Source organism: Oncorhynchus mykiss, chromosome 9, assembly GCF_057628025.1.
Source record: "Oncorhynchus mykiss isolate SJ-2025 chromosome 9, ASM5762802v1, whole genome shotgun sequence".
NCBI lineage: Eukaryota > Metazoa > Chordata > Actinopteri > Salmoniformes > Salmonidae > Oncorhynchus > Oncorhynchus mykiss.
The window spans coordinates 82,121,491-82,147,573 of record NC_143030.1 but is presented as its reverse complement, the minus strand read 5'-3'; the positions used below and the strand labels follow the sequence as shown (position 1 = coordinate 82,147,573).

General features: G+C 46.3%; 1 protein-coding gene across 3 annotated transcripts in view; it reads right to left on the bottom strand.

The window, feature by feature from the left end:
• The window catches only part of plxnb3 (plexin B3), a 278,639-nt gene that overhangs the window by 97,769 nt on the left and 154,787 nt on the right, over nucleotides 1–26,083 (bottom strand). For all 3 annotated transcript variants that reach the window (XM_090185576.1, XM_090185578.1, XM_090185577.1), the window contains exons 4-12: nucleotides 24,036–24,215; nucleotides 18,171–18,299; nucleotides 16,734–16,834; nucleotides 12,735–12,939; nucleotides 10,349–10,508; nucleotides 4,558–4,666; nucleotides 3,189–3,300; nucleotides 1,063–1,191; nucleotides 823–939 (exon numbers count right to left, since the gene is read on the bottom strand). In XM_090185576.1, the coding sequence (XP_090041702.1) occupies nucleotides 823–939; nucleotides 1,063–1,191; nucleotides 3,189–3,300; nucleotides 4,558–4,666; nucleotides 10,349–10,508; nucleotides 12,735–12,939; nucleotides 16,734–16,834; nucleotides 18,171–18,299; nucleotides 24,036–24,215 (1,242 nt within the window). The remainder of the gene's footprint in view (nucleotides 1–822; nucleotides 940–1,062; nucleotides 1,192–3,188; nucleotides 3,301–4,557; nucleotides 4,667–10,348; nucleotides 10,509–12,734; nucleotides 12,940–16,733; nucleotides 16,835–18,170; nucleotides 18,300–24,035; nucleotides 24,216–26,083) is intronic.

Genomic DNA, 26,083 nt, shown 5'->3' with positions numbered 1-26,083 from the left:
GGCAGAGCCGGTGAAGGTGTGTCTATGGGATTGTGAATAACTATTGGGCAGAGCAGGTGAAGGTGTGTCTATGGGATTGTGAATAACTATTGGGCAGAGCAGGTGAAGGTGTGTCTATGGGGTTGTGAATAACTATTGGGCAGAGCAGGTGAAGGTGTGTCTATGGGGTTTGGGAATACCTTGTGGGCAGAGCAGGTGAAGGTGTGTCTATGGGGTTTGGGAATACCTTGTGGGCAGAGCAGGTGAAGGTGTGTCTATGGGGTTTGTGAATACCTCGTGGGCAGAGCAGGTGAAGGTGTGTCTATGGGGTTAGTGAATACCTCGTGGGCAGAGCAGGTGAAGGTGTGTCTATGGGGTTAGTGAATACCTCGTGGGCAGAGCAGGCAAAGGTGTGTCTATGGGGTTGTGAATACCTCGTGGGCAGAGCAGGTGAAGGTGTGTCTATGGGGTTAGTGAATACCTTGTGGGCGGTGAAGGTGTGTCTATGGGGTTGTGAATACCTCGTGGGCAGAGCAGGTGAAGGTGTGTCTATGGGGTTGTGAATACCTCGTGGGCAGAGCAGGTGAAGGTGTGTCTATGGGGTTAGTGAATACCTTGTGGGTGGTGAAGGTGTGTCTATGGGGTTTGTGAATACCTTGTGGGCAGAGCAGGTGAAGGTGTGTCTATGGGGGTTGTGAATACCTCGTGGGCAGAGCAGGTGAAGGTGTGTCTATGGGGTTTGTGAATACCTTGTGGGCAGAGCAGGTGAAGGTGTGTCTATGGGGGTTGTGAATACCTTGTGGGCAGAGCAGGTGAAGGTGTGTCTATGGGGTTTGTGAATACCTCGTGGGCAGAGCAGGTGAAGGTGTACGTCATGGTTTCCGGATCTTTCTCCAGAGTGGCGTTCAGTTTAAGCTCCTCCCCTTCCACAACCACGACACACACATACTGCTCCTCCCCCTGACAACAAGATAAAGCATCAATGTAAACATTTTTTTAAAGACAAAGGATTTTAATCAACTGTGCAGATTTTTGTAATCATTATCTATACTGCATTTCTAGGAAACTACTGAGTCCAATCACCTGAAACATGTCCAGGTTCCTGCCCAGTAGGGTCAGAGGGGACAGGAAGCCCATGGGGACCAGAGGAGAGCTCTGTAGAGCCCACACACAGGGACAAGATTCTGGACCCCGCGGCTCCAACTGCTCCTCCTAGTGGCCGGAGAGGGAAGCACACATACCAAATATTATATTACAGCCGAAAACAAAGAACGCATCCCAGACGGCATCCTACTTCCTTCATAGTGCACTACTTCCAACCAGGGCCCTATGGAAATAGGGAATAGGGAGCCAGTTGGGACAACAACAAAAATATGATGACTGAAAATGGAGAGAAGAGGCTGTGAAACAACAATCCATTTTCAAGAGTGGAGAGGACAGTGTTACCTGGGGCAGGTGGAGAGGACAGTGTTACCTGGGGCAGGTGGATAGGGTGTGTTACCAGTGAGCTGTGTATAGTGTAGTGTTGTCACCATACCAGAATGTTGACTTTAATACCGATACCAGGTTAGGTATCACAATACTCGTTATAACATCACAATAATCGATTGCCGTAGTATCGTTTTGGTATTGATTATTGTGATGTTATAAGGAGTATTAAAGTCAACATTCTGGTATGGTGACAACACTACATTATACACAGCTCACTGAAATCATTTATTTGAATGGTAAATCTGTATTGATAAATTGGGTAAATCAAGATGTAGCCTAGGCCTATCTACAATACCGTAATGCCTCATAACTTCATCACCGGGCTTAAAGCCCTGGGTCTGAACTCCTCCCTGTGCTACTGGAACTTCCTGACGGGCCACCCCCAGGTGGTGAAGGTCCGCCCCCATGTGGTGAAGGTCCGCCCCCAAGTGGTTAAGGTCCGCCCCCAAGTGGTTAAGGTCCGCCCCCAGGAGGTGAAGGTCCGCCCCCAGGAGGTGAAGGTCCGCCCCCAGGAGGTGAAGGTCCGCCCCCAGGTGGTTAAGGTCCGCCCCCAGGTGATGAAGGTCCGCCCCCAGGTGATGAAGGTCCGCCCCCAGGTGATGAAGGTCCATTACCTCCTTGTTTACCCGTTATTCACTTTTTTCTACCCTTTTTTCATGTTCTAGTATCGAGTACAGAAGTGGCGGTAAACCGTGCAACACTAGCGTGATGTGCTATGGTTGTGTTGGGGTTGAGTAAAGGTTGAGTTAGGGTTGAGTAAAGGTTGAGTAAAAGTTGAGTTAGGGTTGAGTAAAGGTTGAGTTAGGGTTGAGTTAGGGTTGAGTAAAGGCTGAGTTAGGGTTGAGTTAGGAATGAGTTAGGGTTGAGTAAAGGTTGAGTTAGGGTTGAGTTAGGGTTGAGTAAAGGTTGAGTAAAGGTTGAGTTAGGGTTGAGTAAAGGTTGAGTTAGGGTTGAGTTAGGGTTGAGTTAGGGTTGAGTAAAGGCTGAGTTAGGGTTGAGTTAGGAATGAGTTAGGGTTGAGTAAGGGTTGAGTAAAGGTTGAGTAAAGGTTGAGTTAGGGTTGAGTAAAGGCTGAGTTAGGGTTGAGTAAAGGTTGAGTTAGGGTTGAGTTAGGGTTGAGTAAAGGTTGAGTAAAAGTTGAGTTAGGGTTGAGTAAAGGTTGAGTTAGGGTTGAGTAAAGGTTGAGTTAGGGTTGAGTAAAGGTTGAGTTAGGGTTGAGTAAAAGCTGAGTTAGGGTTGAGTTAGGAATGAGTTAGGGTTGAGTAAAGGTTGAGTAAAGGTTGAGTTAGGGTTGAGTAAAGGTTGAGTTAGGGTTGAGTTAGGGTTGAGTAAAGGTTGAGTAAAGGTTGAGTTAGGGTTGAGTAAAGGTTGAGTAAAGGTTGAGTTAGGGTTGAGTAAAGGCTGAGTTAGGGTTGAGTTAGGAATTAGTTAGGGTTGAGTAAGGGTTGAGTAAAGGCTGAGTTAGGGTTGAGTAAAGGTTGAGTTAGGGTTGAGTTAGGGTTGAGTAAAGGTTGAGTTACGGTTGAGTAAAGGTTGAGTTAGGGTTGAGTTAGGGTTGAGTTAGGGTTGAGTAAGGGTTGAGTTAGGGTTGAGTTAGGGTTGAGTTAGGGTTGAGTTAGGGTTGAGTAAAGGTTGAGTTAGGATGGGGTAAAGGTTGAGTAAAGGCTGAGTTAGGGTTGAGTAAAGGTTGAGTAAAGGTTGAGTAAAGGTTGTCTTACCAGTGAGTTGTGTATGGTGTGCTGCCTGGGACAGCTGTTGTTGGCGTGGGTACACAGCCCATCCAGGACACACCAGCTACAAGGCCACACACTGCCCACACACGCCATACACCTAGAATACAGACAGAGCTTGTGTGACTGTGTGTGTGTGTGTGTGTGTGTGTGTGTGTGTGTGTGTGTGTGTGTGTGTGTGTGTGTGTGTGTGTGTGTGTGTGTGTGTGTGTGACTGTGTGTGTGTGTGTGTGTGTGTGTGTGTGTGTGTGTGTGTGTGTGTGAGTGCATGTAGTGTTTCCCCTAGGATTTTTTAAATCAGCGGTGGCAGAGTTAAATGGGGGGGGGCGTGGCCAAAGCTAATTCCATGTAATTCTACACATTAAGACCATGAGTTATGCCTCGTCCTTATGCTGCTGCTGTCTGACTGCCTCAAACATTATAACTCAATCATATGGGGGCTCCATGACATGACGTTTTGGGTTTTGGTGGTTGTTAGTTCTCAAAGGTGATATTTATTAAAACGTATTACAGCTCCACCTCTTCTGCATACTTTATATCTGGTTTTAGTTAACAATCCTTTACCATCCCGCCGCTGCTAAATGACTATAGTGGAAACACTGGAATGTCTGTGTGTGTGTGATCTCTTAAATGACTATAGTGGAAACACTGGCATGTCTGTGTGTGTGTGATCTCTTAAATGACTATAGAGGAAACACTGGCATGTCTGTGTGTGTGTGATCTCTTAAATGACTATAGTGGAAACACTGGCATGTCTGTGTGTGTGTGATCTCTTACATGACTATAGTGGAAACACTGGCATGTCTGTGTGTGTGTGATCTCTTAAATGACTATAGTGGAAACACTGGCATGTCTGTGTGTGTGTGATCTCTTACATGACTATAGTGGAAACACTGGCATGTCTGTGTGTGTGTGATCTCTTAAATGACTATAGTGGAAACACTGGCATGTCTGTGTGTGTGTGATCTCTTAAATGACTATAGTGGAAACACTGGCATGTCTGTGTGTGTGTGATCTCTTAAATGACTATAGTGGAAACACTGGCATGTCTGTGTGTGTGTGATCTCTTAAATGACTATAGTGGAAACACTGGCATGTCTCTGTGTGTAGGGTGTGTGTATGTGTGTGTACGGTGTGTATGTGTGTGTACGGTGTGTGTGTATGTGTGTACGGTGTGTGTGTGTGTGTGTACGGTGTGTGTGTACGGTGTGTATGTGTGTGTACGGTGTGTGTGTGTGTGTGTGTATACGGTGTGTACGGTGTGTGTGTGTGTGTGTGTGTGTGTGGTGTGTGTGTGTGTGTGTGTGTGTGTGTACGGTGTGTGTGTGTGTGTGTACGGTGTGTGTGTATATCTTACGGAGATGTGGTGTTGAGTCGCCCCACAGCTCGACAGTCGTAGAAGATGATGTCACTGCTAGAGATGGCCACGTCTCTGAACATCACAGACACACGTAGGGACACGTGGTCTACAGACAGACAGAGACAGACAGTACAGACAGACAGACAGTACAGACAGAGACAGACAGTACAGACAGAACAGACAGTACAGACAGACAGACAGAGACAGACAGTACAGACAGAGACAGACAGACAGACAGACAGACAGACAGGCATACAGACAGACAGACAGACAGACAGACAGACAGACAGAGACAGACAGACACAGAGACAAAGAGACAGACAGACAGACAGACACAGAGACAGAGAGACAGACAGTACAGACAGACCGAGACAGACAGAGACAGACAGTACAGACACAGAGACAGAGAGACAGACAGTACAGACAGACAGACAGACAGACAGACAGAGACAGACAGACAGACAGACAGAGACAGACAGACACAGAGACAAAGAGACAGACAGACAGACAGACACAGAGACAGAGAGACAGACAGTACAGACAGACAGACAGACCGAGACAGACAGAGACAGACAGTACAGACACAGAGACAGAGAGACAGACAGTACAGACAGACAGACAGACAGAGACAGAGACAGACAGACAGTACAGACAGACAGACAGACAGAGACGGACAGAGACAGACAGAGACAGACAGTACAGACAGTACAGACACAGAGACAGACAGACAGACAGACAGACAGACAGGAGAGACCATAAATATATATTAGGATACATAATAATACCAGTACTACATACAGTACATAGCAAACATCACAGACACAGGTGGTTCTTCTGGAAGGTTCTCCCATCTCCACAGAGGAACTCTAGTTACAGGTTGTCCTTCTGGAAGGTTCTCCCATCTGCACAGAGGAACTCTTGTTACAGGTGGTTCTTCTGGAAGGTTCTCCCATCTGCACAGAGGAACTCTTGTTACAGGTTGTTCTTCTGGAAGGTTCTCCCATCTGCACAGAGGAACTCTTGTTACAGGTGGTTCTTCTGGAAGGTTCTCCCATCTGCACAGAGGAACTCTTGTTACAGATTGTTCTTCTGGAAGGTTCTCCCATCTGCACAGAGGAACTCTTGTTACAGGTGGTTCTTCTGGAAGGTTCTCCCATCTGCACAGAGGAACTCTGGAGCTTGTTACAGGTTGTTCTTCTGGAAGGTTCTCCCATCTCCACAGAGGAACTCTTGTTACAGGTTGTCCTTCTGGAAGGTTCTCCCATCTCCACAGAGGAACTCTTGTTACAGGTTGTCTTGTACCTTTTTGAATACTCCTGCTGAATAGTCCAGAACAGGACACACGCATGTCTGATACGGTTTGGAATACGTAGCATAATCAATATCTTGGAGTGGTTTTTGTACTTCCTTATAACTCCCCCAAGAGCTCTACTTGCTGAGTCGGCCAGGACAGATGTTCTGTTTTGAAAGGTAATATGTTCATCAATTAAAATACCCAAATATTTATAATTGCTAGTGAACTCAAGAAGGTCTTGTCTGTATCTCCTCAAGGTATAATAACTGTCTTGTCTGTATCTCCTCAAGGTATAATAACTGTCTTGTCTGTATCTCCTCAAGGTATAATAACTGTCTTGTCTGTATCTCCTCAAAGTATAATAACTGTCTTGTCTGTATCTCCTCAAGGTATAATAACTGTCTTGTCTGTATCTCCTCAAGGTATAATAACTGTCTTGTCTGTATCTCCTCAAGGTATAATAACTGTCTTGTCTGTATCTCCTCAAGGTATAATAACTGTCTTGTCTGTATCTCCTCAAGGTATAATAACTGTCGAGGATATCTTGTCTAACTGCCCTCTCTGATATCTCCTCACGGTATAATAATAACTGTCGAGGATATCTTGTCTAACTGCCCTCTCTGATATCTCCTCAAGGTATAATAACTGTTGAGGATATCTTGTCTAACTGCCCTCTCTGATATCTCCTCACGGTATAATAACTGTCGAGGATATCTTGTCTAACTGCCCTCTCTGATATCTCCTCAAGGTATAATAACTGTCGAGGATATCTTGTCTAACTTCCCTCTCTGATATCTCCTCAAGGTATAATAACTGTCGAGGATATCTTGTCTAACTGCCCTCTCTGATATCTCCTCAAGGTATAATAACTGTCGAGGATATCTTGTCTAACTGCCCTCTCTGATATCTCCTCAAGGTATAATAACTGTCGAGGATATCTTGTCTAACTGCCCTCTCTGATATCTCCTCAAGGTATAATAACTGTCGAGGATATCTTGTCTAACTGCCCTCTCTGATATCTCCTCACGGTATAATAACTGTCGAGGATATCTTGTCTAACTGCCCTCTCTGATATCTCCTCACGGTATAATAACTGTCGAGGATATCTTGTCTAACTGCCCTCTCTGATATCTCCTCACGGTATAATAATAACTGTCGAGGATATCTTGTCTAACTGCCCTCTCTGATATCTCCTCACGGTATAATAACTGTCGAGGATATCTTGTCTAACTGCCCTCTCTGATATCTCCTCACGGTATAATAACTGTCGAGGATATCTTGTCTAACTGCCCTCTCTGATATCTCCTCACGGTATAATAATAACTGTCGAGGATATCTTGTCTAACTGCCCTCTCTGATATCTCCTCACGGTATAATAACTGTCGAGGATATCTTGTCTAACTGCCCTCTCTGATATCTCCTCACGGTATAATAACTGTCGAGGATATCTTGTCTAACTGCCCTCTCTGATATCTCCTCACGGTATAATAACTGTCGAGGATATCTTGTCTAACTGCCCTCTCTGATATCTCCTCACGGTATAATAATAACTGTCGAGGATATCTTGTCTAACTGCCCTCTCTGATATCTCCTCACGGTATAATAACTGTCGAGGATATCTTGTCTAACTGCCCTCTCTGATATCTCCTCACGGTATAATAATAACTGTCGAGGATATCTTGTCTAACTGCCCTCTCTGATATCTCCTCACGGTATAATAATAACTGTCGAGGATATCTTGTCTAACTGCCCTCTCTGATATCTCCTCACGGTATAATAACTGTCGAGGATATCTTGTCTAACTGCCCTCTCTGATATCTCCTCACGGTATAATAACTGTTGAGGATATCTTGTCTAACTGCCCTCTCTGATATCTCCTCACGGTATAATAACTGTTGAGGATATCTTGTCTAACTGCCCTCTCTGATATCTCCTCACGGTATAATAACTGTCGAGGATATCTTGTCTAACTGCCCTCTCTGATATCTCCTCACGGTATAATAACTGTCGAGGATATCTTGTCTAACTGCCCTCTCTGATATCTCCTCACGGTATAATAATAACTGTCGAGGATATCTTGTCTAACTGCCCTCTCTGATATCTCCTCACGGTATAATAACTGTCGAGGATATCTTGTCTAACTGCCCTCTCTGATATCTCCTCACGGTATAATAACTGTCGAGGATATCTTGTCTAACTGCCCTCTCTGATATCTCCTCACGGTATAATAACTGTCGAGGATATCTTGTCTAACTGCCCTCTCTGATATCTCCTCACGGTATAATAACTGTCGAGGATATCTTGTCTAACTGCCCTCTCTGATATCTCCTCACGGTATAATAACTGTCGAGGATATCTTGTCTAACTGCCCTCTCTGATATCTCCTCACGGTATAATAACTGTCGAGGATATCTTGTCTAACTGCCCTCTCTGATATCTCCTCACGGTATAATAACTGTCGAGGATATCTTGTCTAACTGCCCTCTCTGATATCTCCTCACGGTATAATAACTGTCGAGGATATCTTGTCTAACTGCCCTCTCTGATATCTCCTCACGGTATAATAATAACTGTCGAGGATATCTTGTCTAACTGCCCTCTCTGATATCTCCTCACGGTATAATAACTGTCGAGGATATCTTGTCTAACTGCCCTCTCTGATATCTCCTCACGGTATAATAACTGTCGAGGATATCTTGTCTAACTGCCCTCTCTGATATCTCCTCACGGTATAATAACTGTCGAGGATATCTTGTCTAACTGCCCTCTCTGATATCTCCTCACGGTATAATAACTGTCGAGGATATCTTGTCTAACTGCCCTCTCTGATATCTCCTCACGGTATAATAACTGTCGAGGATATCTTGTCTAACTGCCCTCTCTGATATCTCCTCACGGTATAATAACTGTCGAGGATATCTTGTCTAACTGCCCTCTCTGATATCTCCTCACGGTATAATAACTGTCGAGGATATCTTGTCTAACTGCCCTCTCTGATATCTCCTCACGGTATAATAACTGTCGAGGATGTCTTGTCTAACTGCCCTCTCTGATATCTCCTCACGGTATAATAACTGTCGAGGATATCTTGTCTAACTGCCCTCTCTGATATCTCCTCACGGTATAATAACTGTCGAGGATATCTTGTCTAACTGCCCTCTCTGATATCTCCTCACGGTATAATAACTGTCGAGGATATCTTGTCTAACTGCCCTCTCTGATATCTCCTCACGGTATAATAACTGTTGAGGATATCTTGTCTAACTGCCCTCTCTGATATCTCCTCACGGTATAATAACTGTCGAGGATATCTTGTCTAACTGCCCTCTCTGATATCTCCTCACGGTATAATAACTGTCGAGGATATCTTGTCTAACTGCCCTCTCTGATATCTCCTCACGGTATAATAACTGTCGAGGATATCTTGTCTAACTGCCCTCTCTGATATCTCCTCACGGTATAATAATAACTGTCGAGGATATCTTGTTTAACTGCCCTCTCTGATATCTCCTCACGGTATAATAACTGTCGAGGATATCTTGTCTAACTGCCCTCTCTGATATCTCCTCACGGTATAATAACTGTTGAGGATATCTTGTCTAACTGCCCTCTCTGATATCTCCTCACGGTATAATAACTGTCGAGGATATCTTGTCTAACTGCCCTCTCTGATATCTCCTCACGGTATAATAACTGTCGAGGATATCTTGTCTAACTGCCCTCTCTGATATCTCCTCACGGTATAATAATAACTGTCGAGGATATCTTGTCTAACTGCCCTCTCTGATATCTTCTCACGGTATAATAACTGTCGAGGATATCTTGTCTAACTGCCCTCTCTGATATCTCCTCACGGTATAATAATAACTGTCGAGGATATCTTGTCTAACTGCCCTCTCTGATATCTTCTCACGGTATAATAATAACTGTAAAGGACAGTCTTTTATTAAACACATGCTGTGTTTTTTCTTAAATTCCTTCCTACACTGTTCTCTCGTATTCCCATCTTTACAACGTAAAAAATAAGTATTCAGCCTTACGCAGAGCTGGATAGATCCCTTTAACTCATCATTTCCATAAGGCTTGTTCAGCTTGTAAACATTACTGCACGTGGAGGTGTAATCTTTATTCACATCATTTTTTACAGAATATAGAATATCACAAAATGTTTCATACCACACAGGAGTCAAAAACCGGCGTCTAGGATTCTGATACCAGCAACCCTCCCTCTGGTTGCCAGTTCACATCCCGCCAGATTTTTCCAGTCAGACACAGGATTCGAACTGGCAACCCTCCCGCTGCTGGCTCATCTCGCTAACCGCTAGGCTACCTGCCACCCCGGTTATTTCTCAATTAGATTAAATTGGATAAATAATGAATTAATTACATTAATTAAATTATCCATTAATTAAATAATTATGAATACAAATCTCATAATTACAGATAATTTTTATATATATATATATAAAAAAAAATTAAAAAAGGGCAACCTACCACTTCCTGGTGGGCTCGGTGGGAGGAGCTCAGGCAGGGGTGATTGACAGGTGATGGTGGTTCCCTTGACGATGGCTGGCTGAGGGGGGAGGGTTCCAAAGGAGCAGGAAAGAGACTCCTCCTCTGACAGGGTGGGCAGCTGGGCCACTGTTAGAGACACCTGGGACAGAGATCTATATATTATATTATATATAAGGTTTATTGGGACAGATAGTAAGAGAGTGGGGGAGGGACATACAGGTAGGTGTGGAGGGATAAACAAATACATTTACAGCAGGACCAGCACAACAGGCATTACCCCCTAGACATTACCCCCAAGACATTACCCACTAGACATGACCCCTAAATCAGCCCATACATTGCCCCCTATACATTACCCCCTAGACCAGCCCAAACATTACCCCCTAGACATTACCCCCTAAACCAGCCCAGACATTACCCCCCTAGACCAGCCCAGACATTACCCCCTAGACATTACCCCCTAAACCAGCCCAGACATTACCCACTACACATTACCCCCTAAACCAGCCCAGACATTACCCCCTAGACATTACCCCCTAGACCAGCCCAGACATTACCCCCTAAACCAGCACATACGTTACCCACTACACATTACCCCATAAACCAGCCCAGACATTAAATCAAATCAAATCAAATTTATTTATATAGCCCTTCGTACATCAGCTGATATCTCAAAGTGCTGTACAGAAACCCAGCCTAAAACCCCAAACAGCAAGCAATGCAGGTGTAGAAGCACGGTGGCTCGGAAAAACTCCCTAGAAAGGCCAAAACCTAGGAAGAAACCTAGAGAGGAACCAGGCTATGTGGGGTGGCCAGTCCTCTTCTTGCTGTGCCGGGTGGAGATTATAACAGAACATGGCCAAGATGTTCAAATGTTCACAAATGACCAGCATGGTCAAATAATAAACCAGCCCAGACATTACCCCCTAGACATTACCCCCTAAACCAGCCCAGACATTACCCACTAGACATTACCCCCTAAACCAGCCCAGACATTACCCACTAGACATTACCCCCTAAACCAGCCCAGACATTACCCACTAGACATTACCCCCTAGACCAGCCCAGACGTTACCCACTAGACATTACCGGCTAGACCAGCCCATACATTACCCCCTAAACCAGCCCAGACATTACCCCCTAGACCAGCCCAGACGTTACCCCCTAAAACCAACCCAGACATTACCACCTAGACATTACCCCCTAAACCAGCCCAGACATTACCCACTAGACCAGAACATACATTACCCTCTAAACCAGCCCATACATTACCCACTAGACCAGCACAAACATTACCCCCTAGACCAGCTCAGACATTACCCCCTAAAACCAACCCAGACATTACCCCCTAGACATTACCCCCTAAACCAGCACAGACATTACCCACTAGACATTACCCCCTAAACCAGCCCAGACATTACCCACTAGACATTACCCCCTACACCAGCACAGACATTACCCACTAGACATTACCCCCTAAACCAGCCCAGACATTACCGCCTAAAACCAGCCCAGACATTACCCACTAGACCAGCCCAGACATTACCCCCTAGACCAGCCCAGACATAACCCCCTAGAACAGTCCAGACATTACCCCCTAGACCAGCCCAAACATTACCCACTAGACCAGCCCAGACATTACCCACTAAAACAGTCCAGACATTACCGCCTAGACCAGCCCAGCCCAGTCCCACTAGACCAGAACAGATATTACCCCCTAGACCAGCCCAGACATTACCCCCTAAATCCAGCCCAGACATCACCCCCTTGACCAGCCCAGACATTACCCACTAGACATTACCCACTAGACCAGCCCAGACATTACCCACTGGACATTACCCACTAGACCAGCCCAGCCATTACCCACTAGACCACCCCAGACATTACCCACTAGACATTACCCACTAGACCAGCCCAGCCATTACCCACTAGACATTACCCACTAGACCACCCCAGATATTACCCACTGGACATTACCCACTAGACCAGCCCAGACATTACCCTCTAGACCAGCCCAGACAGTACCCCCTAGACCAGCCCAGACATTACCCCCTAGACCAGTCCAGACATTACCCCCGGACATTACCCCCTAGAACAGCCCAGACATTACCCTCTAGACCGGCCCAGACATTACCTTCTAGAACGGCCCAGACATTACCCTCTAGAACGGCCCATACATTACCCTCTAGAACAGCCCAGACATTACCCTCTAGAACAGCCCAGACATTACCCTCTAGAACAGCCCAGACATTACCCTCTAGAACAGCCCAGACACATCCACTGAGTTACTCCACCAAGTCTCCTCCCACAGATCTGTCACACAATGTTTCTAGATATACTATACTGTTGAAGATCTGTAACCCACCTGAGTCGCCTCCTCTCTGCTCTGGATGGCAGGCTTTAGGCTCTGGACAGTCACACACTGGTTGGCAGGCTGGTTGGCAGGCTGGTTGGCAGGCTGGTTGGCAGGCTGGTTGGCAGGCTGGTTGGCAGGCTGGTTGGCAGGCTGGTAGCTCCACAGCCAGTGGTTGGCTTGGCCCTCACGACTACACTCCAGTCTACGAGTGCATCTGTTTCAGCGGTATAAACACATGTTACCACGGAAACGAGTGACGGAGGGGCTTTAACAATGTGTATGTTTGTGACAGAGGACACAACACTATCAACAAGGCAGGTCCCTACAGGCTTTAGTTTTGTCACACCTGGACTACTGTTCAGTAGTGTGGTCAGGTGCCACAAAGAGGGATTTAGGAAAATTGCAATTGTCTCAGAACAGGGCAGCACGGCTGGCCCTTAAAAGTACACGGAGAGCTAACATTAATGACATGCATGTAAATCTCTCCTGGCTCAAAGTGGAGGAGAGATTGACTTCCTCACTACTTGTATTTGTGAGAGGTATTGACATGTTGAATACACCGAGCTGTCTGTTTAAACTACTGGCGCACAGCTCAGACACCCATACATACCCCACAAGACATGCTACCAGAGGTCTGTTTAAACTACTAGCACACAGCTCAGACACCCACAAGACATGCTACCAGAGGTCTGTCTAAACTACTAGCACACAGCTCAGACACCCACAAGACATGCCACCAGAGGTCTGTTTAAACTACTAGCACACAGCTCAGACACCCACAAGACATGCTACCAGAGGTCTGTTTAAACTACTAGCACACAGCTCAGACACCCACAAGACATGCTACCAGAGGTCTGTTTAAACTACTAGCACACAGCTCAGACACCCACAAGACATGCCACCAGAGGTCTGTTTAAACTACTAGCACACAGCTCAGACACCCATACATACCCCACAAGACATGCCACCAGAGGTCTCTTCACAGTCCACAAGTCCAACAGACTATGGGGAGGTGCACAGTACTACATAGAGCCATGACTACATGGAACTCTATTCCACAGTGTACATAGAGCCATGACTACATGGAACTCTATTCCACAGTACTACATAGAGCCATGACTACACGGAACTCTATTCCACAGTACTACATAGAGCCATGACTACACGGAACTCTATTCCACAGTACTACATAGAGCCATGACTACACGGAACTATATTCCACAGTACTACATAGAGCCATGACTACATGGAACTCTATTGCACAGTACTACATAGAGCCATGACTACATGGAACTCTATTCCACAGTATACATAGAGCCATGACTACATGGAACTCTATTCCACAGTACTACATAGAGCCATGACTACATGGAACTCTATTCCACAGTACTACATAGAGTCATGACTACATGGAACTCTGTTCCACAGTACTACATAGAGCCATGACTACATGGAACTCTGTTCCACAGTACTACATAGAGTCATGACTACATGGAACTCTATTCCACAGTACTACATAGAGACATGACTACATGGAACTCTATTCCACAGTACTACATAGAGCCATGACCACATGGAACTCTATTCCACAGTACTACACAGAGCCATGACTACATGGAACTCTATTCCACAGTACTACATAGAGCCATGACTACATGGAACTCTATTCCACAGTACTACATAGAGCCATGACTACATGGAACTCTATTCCACAGTACTACATAGAGCCCTGACTACATGGAACTCTATTCCACAGTACTACATAGAACCATGACTACATGGAACTCTATTCCACAGTACTACATAGAGCCATGACTACATGGAACTCTATTCCACAGTACTACATAGAGCCATGACTACATGGAACTCTAATCCACATCAGGTAACTGATGCAGCAGTAGAATCAGATTTAAAAAGCAGATAAAAATACACCTTATGGAACAGCGGGGGACTTTGAAGAGACATACAGACACATGATAACATATGCACTGCTGGACCCCAGGAAGAGTAGCTGCTGCCTTGACAGGAACTAATGGGGATCTATCATAAACCCCAGGAAGAGTAGCTGCTGCCTTAGCAGGAACTAATGGGAATCCATAATAAACCCAGGAAGAGTAGCTGCTGCCTTGACAGGAACTAATGGGGATCTATCATAAACCCCAGGAAGAGTAGCTGCTGCCTTGACAGGAACTAACAGGGATCCATAATAAACCCCAGGAAGAGTAGCTGCTGCCTTGACAGGAACTAATGGGGATCTATCATAAACCCCAGGAAGAGTAGCTGCTGCCTTGGCAGGAACTAATGGGAATCCATAATAAACCCAGGAAGAGTAGCTGCTGCCTTGGCAGGAACTAATGGGGATCCATAATAAACCCCAGGAAGAGTAGCTGCTGCCTTGGCAGGAACTAATGGGGATCCATAATAAACCCCAGGAAGAGTAGCTGCTGCCTTGGCAGGAACTAATGGGGATCCATAATAAACCCAGGAAGAGTAGCTGCTGCATTGACGGGAACTAATGGGGATCCATTATAAACCCCAGGAAGAGTAGCTGCTGCCTTGGCAGGAACTAATGGGGATCCATAATAAACCCCAGGAAGAGTAGCTGCTGCCTTGGCAGGAACTAATGGGGATCCATAATAAACCCAGGAAGAGTAGCTGCTGCCTTGGAAGGAACTAATGGGGATCCATAATAAACCCAGGAAGAGTAGCTGCTGCCTTGGAAGGAACTAATGGGGATCCATAATAAACCCAGGAAGAGTAGCTGCTGCCTTGGCAGGAACTAATGGGGATCCATAATAAACCCAAGAAGAGTAGCTGCTGCCTTGGCAGGAACTAATGGGGATCCATTATAAACCCCAGGAAGAGTAGCTGCTGCCTTGGCAGGAACTAATGGGGATCTATCATAAACCCCAGGAAGAGTAGCTGCTGCATTGACAGGAACTAATGAGGATCTATCATAAACCCCAGGAAGAGTAGCTGCTGCCTTGACAGGAACTAATGGGGATCTATCATAAACCCCAGGAAGAGTAGCTGCTGCCTTGGCAGGAACTATTGGGGATCTATCATAAACCCCAGAAAGAGTACCTGCTGCCTTGGCAGGAACTAATGGGGATCCATAATAAACCCAGGAAGAGTAGCTGCTGCCTTGGCAGGAACTATTGGGGATCCATAATACACCCCAGGAAGAGTAGCTGCTGCATTGACAGGAACTAATGGGGAACCATTACAAGCCACAGGAAGAGTAGCTGCTGCCTTGGCAGGAACTAATGGGGATCCATTATAAACCCCAGGAAGAGTAGCTGCTGCCTTGGCAGGAACTAATAGGGATCCATTATAAACCCCAGGAAGAGTAGCTGCTGCCTTGGCAGGAACTAATGGGGATCCATAATAAACCCAGGAAGAGTAGCTGCTGCCTTGGCAGGAACTAATGGGGATCAATAATAAACCCAGGAAGAGTAGCTGCTGCCTTGGCAGGAACTAATGGGGATCCATAATAAACCCAGGAAGAGTAGCTGCTGCCTTGGCAGGAACTAATGGGGATCCATAATAAACCCAGGAAGAGTAGCTGCTGCCTTGGCAGGAACTAATGGGGATCCATAATAAACCCAAGAAGAGTAGCTGCTGCCTTGGCAGGAACTAATGGGGATCCATTATAAACCCCAGGAAGAGTAGCTGCTGCCTTGGCAGGAACTAATGGGGATCTATCATAAACCCCAGGAAGAGTAGCTGCTGCCTTGACAGGAACTAATGAGGATCTATCATAAACCCCAGGAAGAGTAGCTGCTGCCTTGGCAGGAACTAATGGGGATCCATTATAAACCCCAGGAAGAGTAGCTGCTGCCTTGGCAGGAACTAATGGGAATCCATAATAAACCCAGGAAGAGTAGCTGCTGCCTTGGCAGGAACTAATGGGGATCCATTATAAACCCCAGGAAGAGTAGCTGCTGCCTTGGCAGGAACTAATGGGGATCCTTAATAAAACCCAGGAAGAGTGTCAGTGTACAGTACCTTCCCTCCAGGACACACCAGCCACAGTAAGGATCTCTGACAGACAGACAGGACTGGCAGTCAGGCTGCTGTTCACACTGAGATACAGCCACCTTGGACACCTGAGAGAGAGAGAGAGTTAGAGAGAGAGAGAGAAGAGAGAGTGAGGGAGACAGAGAGAGGGGGGTGAGAGAGAGAAAGAATGAGAGGGAGAGTGGGGGAAGGGGGAGAGAGCGAGAGAGAGAGAGGGGGGAGAAAGAGGGTTGGGAGGGGGAGAGAGAGAGATTGAGTGGAGAGAGAGATGGTGGAGAGAGAGAGAAGAGAGGGGGAGAGAGAGACAGAGAGGGGGAAAGGGGAGAGAGAGAGAGACATCAGGTATATCATCCACATGGATAAGGGGTTTGAGTCTAGGGGTAGTGTTTAGGGGTTAGGGTCTAGGGGTAGTGTTTAGGGGTTAGGGTCTAGGGGTAGTGGCTAGGGGTTAGGGTCTAGGGGTAGTGTTTAGGGGTTAGGGTCTAGGGGTAGTGGCTAGGGGCTAGAGTTTAGGAGTAGTGGCTAGGGGTTAGGGTCTAGGGATAGTGGCTAGGGGTTAGGGTCTAGGCGTAGTGTTTAGGGGTTAGGGTCTAGGGGTAGTGTTTAGGGGTTAGGGTCTAGGGGTAGTGGCTAGGGGTTAGGGTCTAGGGGTAGTGGCTAGGGGTTAGGGTCTAGGGGTAGTGGCTAGGGGTTAGAGTCTAGAGGTAGTGGCTAGGGGTTAGGGTCTAGGGGTAGTGGCTAGGTGTTAGGGTCTAGGGGTAGTGGCTAGGGGTTAGAGTCTAGGGGTAGTGGCTAGGGGTTAGAGTCTAGGGGTAGTGGCTAGGGGTTAGAGTCTAGGGGTAGTGGCTAGGGGTTAGGGTCTAGGGGTAGTGGCTAGGGGTTAGAGTCTAGGGGTAGTGGCTAGGGGTTAGAGTCTAGGGGTAGTGGCTAGGGGTTAGAGTATAGGGGTAGTGGCTAGGGGTTAGGGGTAATGGCTAGGGGTTAGGGGTAGTGGCTAGGGGTTAGGGTCTAGGTGTAGTGGCTAGGGGTTAGAATCTAGGGGTTGTGGCTAGGGGTTAGGGTCTAGGTGTAGTGGCTAGGGGTTAGAGTCTAGGGGTAGTGGCTAGGGGTTAGAGTCTAGGGGTAGTGGCTAGGGGTTAGAATCTAGGGGTAGTGGCTAGGGGTTAGGGTCTAGGTGTAGTGGCTAGGGGTTATAGTCTAGGGGTAGTGGCTAGAGGTTAGGGTCTAGGGGTAGTGGCTAGAGGTTAGGGTCTAGGGGTAGTGGCTAGGGGTTAGGGTCTAGGTGTAGTGGCTAGGGGTTAGGGTCTAGGGGTAGTGGCTAGGGGTTAGGGTCTAGGGGTTAGGGTCTAGGGGTTAGGGTCTAGGGGTTAGGGTCTAGGGGTAGTGGCTAGATGTTAGGGTCTAGGGGTAGTGGCTAGGTGTTACCTTGCCATCAGTGAGGACGTAGACATTCTGTCCAGACTGGTCCAGTAGTAGGTCAGCGTTGACTGGACTGTCCTGGTCCACCAATACACTCTGATACAATGTCCCTGTTGTGTCAGGCTGGAGAAATACCTGACCGCACAGAGGAGATTGAGTGAAGATTATTTATGGTGTGTTGGCAAGAGTTAACCCTCTGATCCTAGACCAGTTAACCCACTGATCCTAGACCAGTTAACCCACTGATCCCCTGAACAAGGCAGTTAACCCACTGATCCTAGACCAGTTAACCCACTGATCCCCTGAACAAGGCAGTTAACCCACTGATCCTAGACCAGTTAACCCACTGATCCCCTGAACAAGGCAGTTAACCCACTGATCCTAGACCAGTTAACCCACTGATCCTAGACCAGTTAACCCACTGATCCTAGACCAGTTAACCCACTGTTCCTAGACCAGTTAACCCACTGTTCCTAGACCAGTTAACCCACTGATCCTAGACCAGTTAACCCACTGATCCTAGACCAGTTAACCCACTGACCAGTTAACCCACTGATCCTAGACCAGTTAACCCACTGATCCTAGACCAGTTAACCCACTGATCCTAGACCAGTTAACCCACTGTTCCTAGACCAGTTAACCCACTGATCCTAGACCAGTTAACCCACTGTTCATAGACCAGTTAACCCACTGATCCCCTGAACAAGGCAGTTAACCCACTGATCCTAGACCAGTTAACCCACTGATCCTAGACCAGTTAACCCACTGATCCTAGACCAGTTAACCCACTGATCCTAGGTCGTCATTGTAGATGAGAATGTATTTATTTATTTTGTAGTCAAGGTATGTGGTGCTTATTTCGGCCTGCAGAGGGATCCGCTAGCCTGCCTAATCAGTGAGTCAAAAAAACCTGAAGAGAGAAGCACCAGATAATCCAATTATTTTAAACCTTATCTTCACGGTGAGCGAGTTATATAAAGCATCGGATAAGAAACACCAAGTTAATCGAAGTGATGATGATGACCTGTTTTGTTTTCACCATTCAAGCCTCATTTAAAAAAAAAGATATATTATTTATTTCCCAGAATCCATCTCTTCCAGGATTCTTGTTTTTTTACTCCTACGTACCTGGAACAGACCGTTTGTAAGGACCTTAAAATAAGAATGATGAACATGAGATAAAATGATAATTAAAACCCTTTTTAGACCTATAGTTGTTTTAGTATGTTGGCTATTTAGAATTGTACAAGAGTAACCTAGTCAGTTGAATGAGAGAGAGCCAACTGGAAACTGTACTGAAGAGAGAAGCATCAGATGAACTATTTATTTTCAACCTTATCAAAGGCCTGATGTTGGTACAGGTTAGACTCCCTTAACTCCCTTTACAGGGTACTAGACCCAGGCCATATCACCATACCCTATCCAGGTCCCAAGGTTTAACAGGGTACTAGACCCAGGCTATATCACCATACCCTATCCAGGTCCCAAGGTTTAACAGGGTACTAGACCCAGGCTATATCACCATACCCTATCCAGGTCCCAAGGTTTAACAGGGTACTAGACCCAGGCCATATCACCATACCCTATCCAGGTCCCAAGGTTTAACAGGGTACTAGACCCAGGCTATATCACCATACCCTATCCAGGTCCCAAGGTTTAACAGGGTACTAGACCCAGGCCATATCACCATACCCTATCCAGGTCCCAAGGTTTAACAGGGTACTAGACCCAGGCTATATCACCATACCCTATCCAGGTCCCAAGGTTTAACAGGGTACACTAGACCCAGGCCATATCACCATACCCTATCCAGGTCCCAAGGTTTAACAGAGTACACTAGACCCAGGCTATATCACCATACCCTATCCAGGTCCCAAGGTTTAACAGGGTACTAGACCCAGGCCATATCACCATACCCTATCCAGGTCCCAAGGTTTAACAGGGTACTAGACCCAGGCTATATCACCATACCCTATCCAGGTCCCAAGGTTTAACAGGGTACACTAGACCCAGGCCATATCACCATACCCTATCCAGGTCCCAAGGTTTAACAGGGTACTAGACCCAGGCCATATCACCATACCCTATCCAGGTCCCAAGGTTTAACAGGGTACTAGACCCAGGCTATATCACCATACCCTATCCAGGTCCCAAGGTTTAACAGGGTACTAGACCCAGGCCATATCACCATACCCTATCCAGGTCCCAAGGTTTAACAGGGTACTAGACCCAGGCCATATCACCATACCCTATCCAGGTCCCAAGGTTTAACAGGGTACTAGACCCAGGCCATATCACCATACCCTATCCAGGTCCCAAGGTTTAACAGGGTACTAGACCCAGGCTCTATCACCATACCCTATCCAGGTCCCAAGGTTTAACAGGGTACTAGACCCAGGCCATATCACCATACCCTATCCAGGTCCCAAGGTTTAACAGGGTACTAGACCCAGGCTCTATCACCATACCCTATCCAGGTCCCAAGGTTTAACAGGGTACACTAGACCCAGACCATATCACCATACCCTATCCAGGTCCCAAGGTTTAACAGAGTACACTAGACCCAGGCTATATCACCATACCCTATCCAGGTCCCAAGGTTTAACAGGGTACTAGACCCAGGCCATATCACCATACCCTATCCAGGTCCCAAGGTTTAACAGGGTACTAGACCCAGGCTATATCACCATACCCTATCCAGGTCCCAAGGTTTAACAGGGTACTAGACCCAGGCTATATCACCATACCCTATCCAGGTCCCAAGGTTTAACAGGGTACTAGACCCAGGCCATATCACCATACCCTATCCAGGTCCCAAGGTTTAACAGGGTACTAGACCCAGGCTATATCATCATACCCTATCCAGGTCCCAAGGTTTAACAGGGTACTAGACCCAGGCTATATCACCATACCCTATCCAGGTCCCAAGGTTTAACAGGGTACTAGACCCAGGCTATATCACCATACCCTATCCAGGTCCCAAGGTTTAACAGGGTACTAGACCCAGGCTATATCACCATACCCTATCCAGGTCCCAAGGTTTAACAGGGTACTAGACCCAGGCTCTATCACCATACCCTATCCAGATCCCAAGGTTTAACAGGGTACTAGACCCAGGCTATATCACCATACCCTATCCAGGTCCCAAGGTTTAACAGGGTACTAGACCCAGGCTATATCACCATACCCTATCCAGGTCCCAAGGTTTAACAGGGTACTAGACCCAGGCTTAATGTTGCATTATGCGAGTTCCATAAATGACTACATTTCACAATGCCTGCTGCTAGTACAAAACTAGGGTATTTTTTTTCATTGTCTTCTCATGGTACATTTTTGTAAGTGTGTAACTCCTAAATTGATAGTTTTAGGATCTTTTTCAAATAGCTAGCTGATGCTGATATTGACTTTGGTATTGTTTGTAGCTACATTTTCTAGCTAGCCAGCCAGCCAGCCAGCCAGCTTTTCTAGAGAGAGAGAGAGAGAGAGAGAGAGAGAGAGAGAGAGAGAGAGAGAGAGAGAGAGAGAGAATTGCATTGTGGGTTTTGTAGTTGAGCTCTGCAGATATCCACAACTGTTCACAGCGTATATTGCTATCCCATATTTTCGATATTTAACAAAGTAAAGATATTAACTATTCCTTTGAGTGTTCTTGTGTCTCTGTGGTTACTCCTATCACAGTGTGTGTGTGTGATTAGGGAATGTCTTGTTAATGTGTGTGCTTGTGCGAGTGTGTGCGTGCGTGCGTGTGTGTGTGATTTAGGGAGTGTCTCGTGTCTTGTTAATGTGTGCTTGTGCGAGTGTGTGTGTGTGTGTGTGTGTGTGTGTGTGTGTGTGTGCGAGTGTGTGTGTGTGAGTGTGTGTGTGTGTGTGTGTGTGTGTGTGTGTGTGTGTGTGCGAGTGTGTGTGTGTGAGTGTGAGTGTGCGTGCGTGCGTGCGATTTAGGGAGTGTCTCGTGTCTTGTTAGTGTGTGTGCTTGTGCGAGTGTGTGTGTGTGTGTGTGTGTGTGTGTGTGCGTGTGTGCGTGTGTGTGATTTAGGGAGTGTCTCGTGTCTTGTTAGTGTGTTAAGGAGGGGAGGGTATTTAAGCTGAGGAACAGCAGTCAGCTCTCGGCAGCATGGAGCTGGAGATGGGCTGGATCTGGTTTCATCCATAATTAACATTAGCAACATGTTTCATGTTAATGACCCTCTCTGTGGATACCTGCCTGCCTGCCTGCCTGCCTGCCTGCCTGCCTGCCTGCCTGCCTGCCTGTCTGGTCTGTCTGTCTGGTCTGTCTGCCTGTCTGTCTGTCTGTCTCCCTGCCTGCCTGCCTGCCTGCCTGCCTGTCTGCCTGCCTGTCTGTCTGGTCTGTCTGTCTGTGGGTACAGGGTTCATGCAGCCATCCCTCCTTGTCCCCCAGCAGAGTGATGGTGCCCGTGTGTATAGCCTACCTTGCTCCCGTGTGTATAGCCTACCTTACTCCCGTGTGTATAGCCTACCTTACTCCCGTGTGTATAGCCTACCTTGCTCCCGTGTGTATAGCCTACCTTACTCCCGTGTGTATAGCCTACCTTACTCCCGTGTGTATAGCCTACCTTACTCCCGTGTGTATAGCCTACCTTACTCCCGTGTGTATAGCCTACCTTACTCCCGTGTGTATAGCCTACCTTACTCCCTGTGTGTATAGCCTACCTTATGCCCGTGTGTATAGCCTACCTTACTCCCGTGTGTATAGCCTACCTTACTCCCGTGTGTATAGCCTACCTTACTCCCGTGTGTATAGCCTACCTTACTCCCGTGTGTATAGCCTACCTTACTCCCGTGTGTATAGCCTACCTTACTCCCGTGTGTATAGCCTACCTTACTCCCGTGTGTATAGCCTACCTTACTCCCGTGTGTATAGCCTACCTTACTCCCGTGTGTATAGCCTACCTTACTCCCGTGTGTATAGCCTACCTTACTCCCGTGTGTATAGCCTACCTTACTCCCGTGTGTATAGCCTACCTTATGCCCGTGTGTATAGCCTACCTTACTCCCGTGTGTATAGCCTACCTTACTCCCGTGTGTATAGCCTACCTTACTCCCGTGTGTATAGCCTACCTTACTCCCGTGTGTATAGCCTACCTTATGCCCGTGTGTATAGCCTACCTTACTCCCGTGTGTATAGCCTACCTTACTCCCGTGTGTATAGCCTACCTTATGCCCGTGTGTATAGCCTACCTTATGCCCGTGTGTATAGCCTACCTTACTCCCGTGTGTATAGCCTACCTTACTCCCGTGTGTATAGCCTACCTTACTCCCGTGTGTATAGCCTACCTTATGCCTGTGTGTATAGCCTACCTTGCTCCCGTGTGTATAGCCTACCTTACTCCCGTGTGTATAGCCTACCTTACGCCTGTGTGTATAGCCTACCTTATGCCCATGTGTATAGCCTACCTTACTCCCGTGTGTATAGCCTACCTTACGCCTGTGTGTATAGCCTACCTTATGCCCATGTGTATAGCCTACCTTACTCCTGTGTGTATAGCCTACCTTATGCCCGTGTGTATAGCCTACCTTACTCCCGTGTGTATAGCCTACCTTACTCCCGTGTGTATAGCCTACCTTACTCCCGTGTGTATAGCCTACCTTATGCCTGTGTGTATAGCCTACCTTACTCCCGTGTGTATAGCCTACCTTATGCCCGTGTGTATAGCCTACCTTATGCCCGTGTGTATAGCCTACCTTACTCCCGTGTGTATAGCCTACCTTACTCCCGTGTGTATAGCCTACCTTACTCCCGTGTGTATAGCCTACCTTACTCCCGTGTGTATAGCCTACCTTACTCCCGTGTGTATAGCCTACCTTACTCCCGTGTGTATAGCCTACCTTACTCCTGTGCGTATAGCCTACCTTATGCAGCCAGCCCTTCTTGTCCCCCAGCAGGGCGATGGTGTGGCCGGCCTCGGTAGCGGTGGTGACAGCGGTGAGCTGGGTTTCCCTGGTCAGAGAGGGGGTGGCTGACAGGGGAACCGCAGAGGCGATGGGGCTGGGGGTGTGTTCCCCTCCACATGGGTACTCCTTTAACGAATCCTAGAGAAAAGAAGGGTCAGAGGTGATTAGTTGATTGATTGTAATATAGAAAAAGCCGCTCCACCCGGAGACAACATTACAAAAGGTTCTTATTCTTGTGTGGTAACACTGTTTCAGCCTACTTGTTATGCAGTATAACAGTGTTTTATCCTACTTGTTATGCAGTATAACACTGTTTCAGCCTACTTGTTATGCAGTATAACACTGTTTCAGCCTACTTGTTATGCAGTATAACACTGTTTCAGCCTACTTGTTACGCAGTATAACACTGTTTCAGCCTACTTGTTATGCAGTATAACAGTGTTTCAGCCTACTTGTTACGCAGTATAACACTGTTTCAGCCTACTTGTTATTCAGTATAACAGTGTTTCAGCCTACTTGTTACGCAGTATAACACTGTTTCAGCCTACTTGTTATGCAGTATAACAGTGTTTCAGCCTACTTGTTATGCAGTATAACACTGTTTCAGCCTATTTGTTATGCAGTATAACAGTGTTTCAGCCTACTTGTTATGCAGTATAACACTGTTTCAGCCTACTTGTTATGCAGTATAACAGTGTTTCAGCCTACTTGTTACGCAGTATAACAGTGTTTTAGCCTACTTGTTATGCAGTATAACAGTGTTTTAGCCTACTTGTTATGCAGTATAACAGTGTTTCAGCCTACTTGTTATGCAGTATAACAGTTTTTCAGCCTACTTGTTACGCAGTATAACAGTGTTTTTTACCTACTTGTTCTGCAGTATAACACTGTTTCAGCCTACTTGTTATGCAGTATAACAGTGTTTTTACCTACTTGTTATGCAGTATAAGTGTTTAGCCTACTTGTTATGCAGTATAACACTGTTTTAGCCTACTTGTTATGCAGTATAACAGTGTTTCAGCCTACTTGTTATGCAGTATAACACTGTTTTAGCCTACTTGTTATGCAGTATAACAGTGTTTCAGCCTACTTGTTATGCAGTATAACAGTGTTTATCCTACTTGTTATGCAGTATAACACTGTTTCAGCCTACTTGTTATGCAGTATAACAGTGTTTCAGCCTACTTGTTAAGCAGTATAACAGTGTTTTAGCCTACTTGTTATGCAGTATAAGTGTTTAGCCTACTTGTTACGCAGTATAACAGTGTTTTAGCCTACTTGTTACGCAGTATAACAGTGTTTTATCCTACTTGTTACGCAGTATAGCAGTGTTTTATCCTACTTGTTATGCAGTATAACAGTGTTTTTTATCTACTTGTTATGCAGTATTACAGTGTTTTTTATCTACTTGTTATGCAGTATAACCTCGTACCCCTGCACATCTAGTACTGGTACTCTGTGTATACAGCCATGTTATCATTGACTCAGTACTGGTACTCTGTGTATAGAGCCATGTTATCATAGACTCAGTACTGGTACTCTGTGTATATAGCCATGTTATCATTGACTCAGTACTGGTACTCTGTGTATACAGCCATGTTATCATTGACTCAGTACTGGTACTCTGTGTATAGATCCATGTTATCATTGACTCAGTACTGGTACTCTGTGTATACAGCCATGTTATCATTGACTCAGTACTGGTACTCTGTGTATATAGCCATGTTATCATTGACTCAGTACTGGTACTCTGTGCATACAGCCATGTTATCATTGATTCAGTACTGGTACCCAGTGTATATAGCCATGTTATCATTGACTCAGTACTGGTACTCTGTGTATAGTACCATGTTATCGTATTTATTATTACTATAATAAATAGTATTATTTTATTATTTTTATATTATTTCTCTATTTTCTTTCTCTCTACATTGTTGGGAACGACCTGTAACTAAGCATTTCACTGTTAGTCCACACCTGTTGTTTACGATGAATGTCACGAATAA